Here is an 11805-nt window from a genome sequence, read left to right on the forward strand (position 1 = left end):
GCATTCTAGTCATCATAGATCGATTCTCTAAATTCTGTCGTTTGATTCCTTTGAAAGGTCTACCCACAGCCCTAGAGACTGCCGAAAACCTGTTCAACCACGTCTTTCGAAATTTTGGGTTACCAGAAGATATAGTCTCGGACCGAGGACCCCAATTTATCTCCAGACTATGGAGAGCATTCTTCAGACTCCTAGGTGTGACCGTAAGCCTCTCGTCTGGCTATCACCCCCAAACCAACGGCCAGACAGAGAGGAAAATTCAGGAAGTGGGGCGGTTCCTCCGGACCTTCTGTCACGGTCACCAAAACTCTTGGAGCCAGTTTCTGGGCTGGGCGGAATACGCCCAGAATTCCCTGCGGCAACCTACCACCGGACTCACGCCATTCCAGTGCATCCTAGGGTTCCAACCTCCACTCTTCCCCTGGGATGGCGCACCATCTGATGTCGCCGCAGTGGATTACTGGTTCCGGGAGAGCGAGAGAGTCTGGGACGATGCTCATCACCATCTCCAGAGGGCAGTACGCAGAACAAAGGAGGTATCTGATAAGAGGAGGATTCCAGGCCCCATCTATACTCCAGGACAAAAGGTCTGGCTCTCCACCAGAGATATCCGTTTGCGACTGCCCTCCCGAAAATTAAGTCCCAGATTTGTTGGTCTCTTCACCATTCTGGAACAGGTCAACCCCGTCACATACAAATTACAGTTACCACCACAGTACAGAATCCACCCCACATTCCATGTGTCCCTTCTAAAACCCTTTCACAATCCTCTGATTCCCTCCACAGAGCCTGGCCATGAAGAGGAACCTCCTCCCCCCTGATGTTAGAAGAAGGGGCCATCTACCAAGTCAAGGACATCCTACGGTCCCGGCGTCGTGGTGGTCAGCTTGAATACCTCGTTGACTGGGAAGGATACGGTCCAGAAGAAAGGTCATGGGTCCCCAGATCCGATATATTAGATCCCGCACTTATGGAAGAGTTCCACTCCAATCACCCAGAATTTCCAGCACCTCGAGGACGAGGTAGACCACCACGACGTCGGAGGTTCAGGCCCTCAGGAGCGGGCCCTGGGGAGGGGGGTAATGTCACGGATTGGCCAGGCTCTTCCACCAACATCACGCATCGAGCACCTTCACCTGAGTATTAACCACGCACAGCTGCACCCAATCACTCCCATTCACTATATAAGCACACACCTCACTTCACTCATTGTCCGGTCTCGTTCTTACGAAGCGGACTCTGAGTGAACCACTTCCTAGGTTTCACTCCCCTGCGATCTCAGAAAATATACTTACCTTTACTCTGTTTCCTTCCAGTCTGTCCAGTGTTCCCGGTGTCCTGTCAGCGTTGTGTGTCTCGTCAGTCTGTCTTCCCCGCAAGTCCTCTGGTGTGTGCATTCGGTCATCCTTCAGTGTCTGTCATCCCACCTGCCACAGAGGATCATCAGTTTCTCCGAACTCCATTCAACTCTCAATTATTCTTATCCACTTATGCTCATCTGTTGGAATAAACATTGTTTATATATCCCCTTGTTTGTCCGTCTGCTTCCATAACAGTTATACTTTGGTTTTTTCATTGTTTGATCAAAATATAGTATACAAATAAGTTTCAAATCTTTACAAAACTTAGAAAATAAAGGTTTAATAGAGAGTAATGGGGAGTAAAACTTTTGAAGGGATTGGGGCATTGGGATGAGCCCTACCAATTGGCCTGCAGTATTATGATTTCCAACTGAAAGAGAATATTGAGCTTATCTCATCTTTTACTTGCAGCAAATTAATGGTGGCGTGGCTAAGCATATTTCATCCAAGCCATCAAACTGACGTCATAAGAGAAAAACTTGATGCAAATGGTTAGATCTTTATTAAATATTACCCAAACAAACAATTAGTGGAATAGTCAATGCAGTTTCTATGCTGACTGTCATACCTTCAGGGTCTTTAATTCATCATCTTGGGCTCTTGAAAGTTCCAGAATCATAGAGCAGGGCACTGCAGAATCAATTGCCCCGAGAAACTCACGGCCATCCCATTGAGGAGGGTAGTATTTGGAGTCAAAGTGGCAGGCCAGCACCAACTGACGTTTTGCAGCAGGGTTGAGAGTAGCAATTATGTTGGTGAAGGGCAGCTGCCCATAAGGAGTATAAGCATAGAAGGAGTCCTCAGTCACATCCCAGCCAGCTTTCAGCAAGCTTAGGGTTGATTTAATATGCTAAAGAGAGAGAGAAATGCTAAGTCACTGAACACTGACACGTCAGCTTACATACACAAATAGGGCTGCACAATGCTCATATATAGATATTATTATCAGTATAGCATATGTGATACCTTATTGCAGAGTGGTGTAACATATTTAATGTATGTGCCAAGCATTTGTGGGTTGCATGTATAAACTGTTTATTATTATCTTATTATTTTTACAATGACCTCCACATTATGTACTGTTATGCTATTGGCTAGATTCACCTACCCAAGGTGAACCTATGGCCTCAGACCAGATAATTGAATATAAAAACAAATGGTGGGAGACAAAAGAGGTAAATGACAAGAACCAATAAAATTTGAATATCTGCTGCGGTTTTCAGTCTTTCATATGCTTTGAAATCTATTGGTAACTCTAAATGCACCTAAAGGTGTTACATACATTTACATATATAACATACATATAATTTTTTTCAAAGAATGATTAAGATTTAAGTAGATCAGAAAATATATGCATTGCCTCTTTATTTTGTATGATCATGTTATATATACATTATTTATTTAAAAAAGCATAGCATAGCATGAAGCATAGCATTTCTATAGGGAGATGTTGAATGGCAAGTAATATCATCAATTTGCATATTTTGCAGTATTGTGCAGCCTATAAACAAACAATGACTGACCTGCTGAACTTGTTGGCTTCCAGCTGAACCAGGATAACGCACAACAAGCATTGACTTCAGGTCCTTCTGCCACATCCGGTCCAGATCAGTATGAGCTACGATACTACTCAGTTCACTGGAGTTCAGAGTAGTAGCTTCATGTTTAAGCTGAAGAAAATGAGTATAAACATTTTTCATTCAGTGAATTAGCTTTTTTTTTTTAGAGATGCTGCTTGTGGGTACCTTTGTGTAGTTTTAAGGTTAAGACTAGGTCAGTTTAATGAGGCTGAAATTAGAAGATCCTGAAGGTACTGTAAATATAGTCTGAAACCACAATTTCTACGACTATGGGTCATTTGTCTTGATTTTGATTTCAATCGGATGCGATTTTTAAAGCAATAAAAGGCTAGGTAGATTGAAGAACCTTTGGTAAACTCTCGAGTGTCCACTTAAATATACATACAAAAATGTCAAATGTCTGTCTTTAAGTGTTGTCAGTTAAACACAGTCAGTTATAATTTTGGAAGACTATGAGAGAAGTGTTTTGGGAAAACATATTTTGTCTTGTTAACTTTCATTCATTCATTATCTTTTCGGATTAGTCCCTTTATTAATCTGGGGTCGCCACAGCGGAATGAACCGTCAACTTATCCAGCAGAATGCCCCTCCAGCTGCAACCCATCACTGGGAAACATCCATACACACTCACTCACACACATACACTACGGTCAATTTTACGCAACCCAGGCTCACTCTGTGGGGGAAATCAGTGCACCCGGAGGAAAACCACGGGAACACGGGGAGAACATGCAAAGTCCACACAGAAATGCCAACTGACGTATCCAAGGCTCGAATCAGCAACCTTCTTGCTGTGAGGTGAACATGCTACCCACTGCACCACCGCGTCACCTCATGTTAACTTTCATTCATTCATTTTCTTTTCGGCTTAGTCCCTTTATTAATCTGGGGTCGCCACAGCGGAATGAACTGGCAGCGGACGGCAAGATGGCGGCGCGTTCAGTTCGCGAAGCCCAGCGTCTCTCCAGTTTCTGCAATTTTGCGGTATTATTCCTGCTCATTTCGGGTCTGTTCGTACAGAACAGCAGTGCCTTTACATCGTACACCCGACAGGACATCTTGGATATTGGTTTGTGCACTCCGGACAGTTTTATTAACAATCTTCGACTCATCCCTGAGATCGCCAGAACACCCGGGCCTCACAGCCCTACACGGCCGGGCGGAAGTGCTCGAAGGCGGCGCAGAGAACGTAAACAAAGACGGGGAAGCGCGGCGGGCTAAGAGCTAAGCTAAAGCTAACACCACACCGGCTCTCTTTACCCAGCATCTTTCTCGCCAATGTACGGTCACTGGTGAACAAAATGGATGAGATTCGACTGCGCATCAACCACAGCAAAAGATTATGGAACTGTAATGTCATGATTTTCACAGAAACATGGCTAAACAGCGGGATACCAGACAACGCTATATCGCTAACGGAGCATCAAACATTCCGAGCAGACAGAACGGCGGATGACTCCGGTAAGACCAGAGGCGGAGGATTATGCATTTATATTAACAAAGCTTGGTGCACAAACTCTGTCGTCGTTGGGAGACATTGCTCTGTTAACCTGGAATTTCTAATGGTTAAATGTAGACCGTTTATCTGCCACGGGAGTTCACCTCCACCATAATAACTGCTGCTTATATCCCTCCCGACGCTGATGCCAAGCTTGCTATGAATGAACTTCATGCAGCCATCAGCAAACAACAGACTGCTCACCCGGAGGCTGCTTTTATTGTTGCGGGGGATTTTAATCACTCAAACTTAAAGACAGTGCTCCCCAAATTCCATCAGAACATTTTCTGCCACACAAGGGGAAACAAAACTTTAGACCAAGTTTACACAAACATGGCTGAAGCATATGCTGTGACCCCCTCCCCACTTGGGTCAATCAGATCACCTTTGTTTGTTTCTCACCCCCAAATACTCACCCATCGTCAACCGTGTGAAGCCATCAGTAAGGACCATCAAAGTGTGGCCAGCGGGGGTGGACTCCACACTCCAGGACAGGTTTGAACACACAGACTGGAGTATGTTTGCTTCCCAGGCCACATGTGGCTCTCACACAGACATTGACAGTTACACTTCCTCTGTTCTGGAATATATCAACACCACCATAGACAGTGTTACAACCCAGAAACAGATCACCACATGCCCAAATCAAAAGCCATGGATGAACAAGGAGGTGCGCCTCCTGCTGAAGGCACGCAACACTGCATTCAGATCAGGGGATGCACAGGCCTACAGCACTTCCAGGGCTAATCTGAAGAGGGGCATCAAAAAGGCCAAGCACTGCTACAAGCTAAAGCTAGAGGAGCACTTTTCCAACTCTGATCCTCAGCGCATGTGGCAGGGCATCCAGGCCATCAGCAACTACAAACCCAGCCAGTCCACCCCCACAGCCACAAATGTCTCCTTCCTGAACGAGCTAAATGACTTTTATGCCCGCTTTGAAAGAGACAATACAGAACCCTACACCAGGAACACTACCTCAACCGACCACTCACCTATCACACTCACCTCCTCAGAAGTCTACACTGCACTGAGTCGGATCAATGTGCGTAAGGCTGCTGGACCAGACGGTATTCCTGGGCGCGTCCTCAAAGCATGTGCAGAACAGCTCACTGGGGTGTTCACAGACATTTTCAACCTGTCACTTAACCTAGCAACTGTGCCAACATGCTTTAAAACCACCTCTATTGTGCCGGTGCCCAAACACTCCAGCCCAACATGCCTGAATGACTACCGCCCTGTAGCACTCACACCCATCATCATGAAGTGCTTCGAGCGGTTGGTCCTGGCACATCTGAAAGACTCTCTGCCATCCACACTGGACCCACATCAGTTTGCCTACCGTGGCAACAGGAGCACAGAAGATGCCGTCTCCATAGCACTGCACTCTGTACTCGCACACCTGGACAATAAAAACACTTATGCACGAATGCTGTTTGTTGACTTCAGCTCAGCATTCAACACTGTCATACCCTCTAAGCTACTGATCAAACTCAGAGACCTGGATATCGACACGTCTCTCTGCAACTGGGTTATGGACTTTCTGACTAACAGACCTCAGAATGTTAGATCAGGCCACATCTGCTCCACCACCATCACACTCAACACTGGTGTACCACAGGGCTGCGTGCTGAGCCCCTTCCTCTACTCCCTTTTTACCATCGACTGTAGGCCTGTGAACAGATCCAACACCATCATCAAATTTGCAGATGACACCACAGTGATTGGTCTAATCAGCAATAATGATGAGACTGCCTACTGGGAGGAGATACAGCATCTGGCCACTTGGTGCACCGACAATAATCTGCTCCTTAACACCAATAAGACCAAGGAGCTCATTGTGGACTTCAGGAAGGGACGAACAGGCTCGCATGATCCCATCCACATTAATGGGATGGCCGTTGAGCCTGTCTCATCCTTCAAGTTCCTGGGGACCCACATCTCAAAGGACCTTTCCTGGACCACCAACACCTCCAGCCTGGTCAAGAAGGCTCATCAGCGCCTATTCTTCTTGAGGCAACTTAAGAAGAACTAGCTTTCATCAGCCGTCCTGGTGAACTTCTACCGCTGCACAATAGAAAGCATCCTGACCAACTGCGTCACAGTCTGTTATGGAAGCTGCTCTGTTGCTGAGCGTAAGGCACTGCAGCGGGTGGTGAAAACTGCCCAACGCATCACAGGGACTACACTGCCAGCCATTGAGGACATCCAGAAGAAACACTGTCTGCGCCGAGCACGCAGTATTCTTAAGGACACCTCTCACCCTGCTCACGGACTGTTCTCTCTCCTGCCTTCCGGCAGGCGCTTCAGGCTCCCCCGGACAAAAACCAGCAGACTGAGGAACAGCTTTTTCCCCAGAGCTGTCTTCCTTTTGAACTCTGCCCCTCACTGACTCTTTTGCCCCCCAATACACCCCCCACACTCCTCTAACTTATACTCCTCACAATCACTGCACTATTTAACATTTGCACATTTAAAGTTTGCACATATTCATTGCACTGATTCATTGACTTGAACTGTACATACCCACAGCACATGGACATTTGTAATTTGTAATTATGTTTATCTATCTGCCACTCCTGATTATTAATAGCATCATGTACATATATTCATTTATGCAAATCTCTGTTCATAGCTAATACAACCTGTATATAATGTTGATAGTACATCCATCTGTAAATATCACCATAGTTTTTCTATAACTGCACTTTATAACTTATACCTGTATCCTGCACTTGCTGCTATTGCACTGCTGGTTAGACCTAAACTGCATTTCGTTGCCTTGTACTTGTACATGTGTAATGACAATAAAGTTGAATCTAATCTAATCTAATCTAAACTGTCTAACTTACCCAGCACATGTTTTTTTACGCAGTGGATGCCCTTCCAGCCCTCCCATCACTGGGAGGTGATCCATACACACTCATTCACACACTTACACTACAGATAATTTAGCTCACCCAGTTCACCTATACCACGTCTTTGGACTGTGGGGGAAACCGGAGCACCCAGAGGAAACCCATGCAAACACGGGGAGAAGATGCAAACTCCACATAGAAATGCCAACTGACCCAGGCTTGAACCAACAACTTTCTTGCTGTAAGGGGAATGTGCTACCCACTGTGCCACCGCGTCGCTTCATGTTAACTTAATTCTGATTATTGATTATTAACCATGAAATCTCAACCTCTTGAATGAAAATGAATAAAACATTATATATTTATATGTACTTATAATAAGTGTAGTTCACCCCCATAAACACCCCCCTAGACATTTCCAAACCTGTATGAGTTGCTTTCTTCTGTTGAACACAAAACAAGATTTTTTTAAATTTAGGAAACCTGTAATATGATTTCCATTGTAAAAATACACAAAAAATAATGTAAGCCAATAGCTGCTAGTTCCAAACAATCTTAAATATAAAATTTTGTGTTAAACAGAAAAAAGAAACTCAGTGGCGGGTGACTAAATGATGAAATAATTGGGGGTAATGGGGGCAAAAAAATAGATAACATTAATTTGTTAATAATAGTGGCACAGAGTAGTTCGAGTCCAGGCTGGGGCAGGAGGCAATTCTGTGTGAAATTTGCATGTCCTCCCCTTGTTTGCGTGGTTTTTCCTCTTGTGCTCTAGTTTCCCCACCGTCCAAAGACATGCAGGTGGATTGGGTAGACAAATTTGGCCATTTGAATGGGTATGTGTAAATGTGAGAGTGTTTGGGTGTTTCCCAAACCCAATACTGTGCTTGGTTGGAGCTTGAAGGGCATCTGCTGCATTAAATATATGCCAGGGTAATTGGTGGTCCATTCTGCTGTGACAATCCCTGATTAATCAGAAACTAAGCTAAAGGACAGTCAGTGAGTGAGAATTTGGTAATAATATTAAGTTTACAACTAGAGATGCCATCAGCACTCACATGTTACATTGAAATTTATGTTTGTTTTTTTTAACACACCTGTGTTTTTTAACTTCACAAAACAACTTTTGCCCAGCAGAAGTGTTGCCAAGTCTGCTGTTTTCACATGTAATTGGGCTACTTTTGTTCTATGTTCACAGGTTGTTGTTTTTTCATTCCCTGGATTTGTGATAATTGTTCTGGTGCAGTATAGCTGCCATCACATTAAATAGTAGAATACTGCATAATAGTGTCAGTTAAGGAGGTTTCCTCCTCTAGTGTGTATGTTCAGCTACATTATATGTTTGTCTTTTACAAACAACAGTAATACACTGTAGAAATAAATAAATAAATAAATAAATAAATAAATATATATATGTATGTATGTATGTGTGTATATACTCAAGATCTTGTATATATATATATATATATACTACAAGAACTTGTTGAGTCAACCCATGGAAATTTTTTGGTTGTCTTGAGAAAATATCTCTTAGCAAAATAATTCCCATCATTCAAATCGAATAACTTTTTTAAAACAGTCCAGGTAATACATTCATATTATTTTAATAACTGTAATTTTCAGAATGGAAAAGATTGGTTTGTTGGTTGAATACATCAAATCATTCTATTAGTTAACACATCACAACACTTATGATGTTAAATATAAAAATGCATTTCTTTAAATTAATCTGTGATGTTCTTTATCAATGATGAATCATTTTGTTATGCGTTTACTTCCTCCGGGTGCACGAATGATTCACAATAAGGCTGAAATTGGACATAATAGAATTACAACATATGTAGACTTATTTTGTTACTGCTGCGGCAGTCGGAAAAAAACATGATGATTATACTCCTAGTGCTGCAAGCAAACTACTAGTATGGGCTTGCTTGTAGGATACATTGTACACTGCATATGCCTAGAAGGATAATTATGTGTTCAAGCTTCACTATACATGGCAACAGAAGGTTTCTGAATTGCCATTAAATAGAGGGAAACACAGCTGAAAAAACTTCACAGAGGATATCACACAGTCAGAAAGCTTTTGATTGTATTTTCTTCTCTAAATAACGATAGATTAACAGAAGACATAAAATCAAACTACTTCTGTTTTCTACATGATATTGATCTTGTGTTGACAACTACATGTGATTTTGTTTGGTTTCAAAGTCCAATCATTTGTGTGCTGTGATTATTGATTCAGTATATGTTATTTATAGGGATAAAAAAAAAACCAAATGAACCCAAATTTACTCAGTGTTTACTCACCCTGCTTTTAAACCATTTTGGGTGAATTATTGAATGAACTTTCATGAAAAAACACAGCAAATAAAGACATCTGACAGACTAGATTTTTTAAACACTGTGTGATGAACAGTTGATGAACTACATTTATTTTTAAGATTCAAAATATGCATCAAGCTGCAAACAACATTGAAACAAACAATGTATAAATTTATTATAAATGTATTTTTTCTACAGTCTAATTTGCCATTTTTTGTTTTATGATCACATGCTTCCTGAAAATATTAATCAATCAGTATAGCATAATAAATACAGTATACCACTAAATACAAGTTTAATACTATTATTTGATTCTTGTGTTGACAACTACATGTGATTTTGTTTGGTTTCAAAGTCCAATCATTTGTGTGCTGTGATTATTGATTCAGTATATGTTATTTATAGGGATAAAAAAAAAACCAAATGAACCCAAATTTACTCAGTGTTTACTCACCCTGCTTTTAAACCATTTTGGGTGAATTATTGAATGTAACTTTCATGAAAAAACACAGCAAATAAAGACATCTGACAGACTAGATTTTTTAAACACTGTGTTGATGAACAGTTGATGAACTACATTTATTTTTAAGATTCAAAATATGCATCAAGCTGCAAACAACATTGAAACAAACAATGTATAAATTTATTATAAATGTATTTTTTCTACAGTCTAATTTGCCATTTTTTGTTTTATGATCACATGCTTCCTGAAAATATTAATCAATCAGTATAGCATAATAAATACAGTATACCACTAAATACAAGTTTAATACATTTAAAATAGAGTTTTAAATAGAGTCCTCTGGTGAATCATTGATAGGGCTCCTGCTCCCATAGCAACCAGACAATGAAAGACAGCCTGAGCAACATGAACTGAAGTCTAAAGATGCAAATGACCAGTTTAAGACTACCTGTAAAGCCATGAAGGTAAATAAACTCATGGCAATTTAAGTAATCAGCTTCACATTTTAATGGATATTTAAAATAAAAAGACAACAAACAAATAAATGAATGCATGAATAAATGCATATGTGATTAAAACAATACACATCATTATATTTTGCATTATGTTATGCATTAAACAGACACATATCCTCATCGAATTCTTAAGAAATGTAAACACATTCACGAGAAGAATAAAGAAAAATATTTCAATCATCACTAAAAATAGATAATTATACAATTCTAACGGCGTTTCACTCCGCTGTTGTGGCCTCTGATAAATAAGGGACTATAAACCGAAGGAAAATAAATGAATGAATGAAAATTCTACCATTTCTCACTGCTCATAAAAAAGGTTATAAATGGTGCAAAAGCAAGCATAAGCAGTGTAAAGGGCAGTACCTTTTCCTCCTGCCAAGGAATAGTATCGCAACTCGTCAGTGTGGTCAAGATGCCAATAAGAGCCAACAGACTCGTGCTTAAGCTTATTTCTGCCATCTCCTCCTCCGCTGTTCGCACGACGGTCTCCTGTCGCAAGACAACTCACACGATCATGTGAGAGACCAATTTTCTAATCTTACTACGGCGAAGGGCCACATAATGATTATTAATTTCGGTCTGTGACGCTCGAAAAACTGATTCGTGGGAGCTCAGCAGCTGGCTTGAATCATAAATATTAACTATTGAACAGGACAGGAACGTTACCATGTAACGTCAACGAGGCTTTATAAATATTGATGAGAACTAACTACATCGATTCGACACAAAGAGCCATCTGATAGCTAGCAAGAGAGTTGTTTTATCTTTAAAAAAGTATATATATATATATATATATATTATATATATATATATATATATATAGATATATATATATATATTATTGGTCATTATTGGCCTTATTTCATGGTTTAAATATCTGCAAACACCAAAACAAGTTACAGCTTTTAATAATAATGCCTGCCATGGCCATAGTATTTTTTTTACTCAAATCGATGTATACCGGTATGAGGATTTCGCCTTAAACAAAATACACAGAGCAGCATGTACTTAATAATACTATTATTTGATTCGTGTTTCGAGATCTTTAATATTTTTGATTACCGTGTCCTTTAATATCAACAGTTTTATCAAAACAATAAAAAGAAACATTGAGTGTGTTTTACCTCTTGGTGGCGCGTCTTAAAAGTGGTTCTGTTGTAGTCACGTAGTGCGTGCTGGACACGTGGGCGCACACACGTGGAAAT

The 11805-nt window shown here is 41.1% G+C and overlaps 1 protein-coding gene across 1 annotated transcript in view; it reads right to left on the bottom strand.

Moving 5' to 3' along the window:
• Positions 1-11751, bottom strand: part of qpct (glutaminyl-peptide cyclotransferase) — a 28156-nt gene extending 16405 nt beyond the window's left edge. The window contains exons 1-4 of the mRNA XM_056476683.1: positions 11725-11751; positions 10964-11089; positions 2885-3031; positions 1930-2211 (exon numbers count right to left, since the gene is read on the bottom strand). Of these exons, the coding sequence (XP_056332658.1) occupies positions 1930-2211; positions 2885-3031; positions 10964-11059 (525 nt within the window). The 5' untranslated portion in view covers positions 11060-11089; positions 11725-11751. The remainder of the gene's footprint in view (positions 1-1929; positions 2212-2884; positions 3032-10963; positions 11090-11724) is intronic.
• Between the last annotated feature and the right edge of the window lie 54 nt (positions 11752-11805).

Source organism: Danio aesculapii, chromosome 17, assembly GCF_903798145.1.
Source record: "Danio aesculapii chromosome 17, fDanAes4.1, whole genome shotgun sequence".
In the NCBI taxonomy this organism is placed as follows: domain Eukaryota; kingdom Metazoa; phylum Chordata; class Actinopteri; order Cypriniformes; family Danionidae; genus Danio; species Danio aesculapii.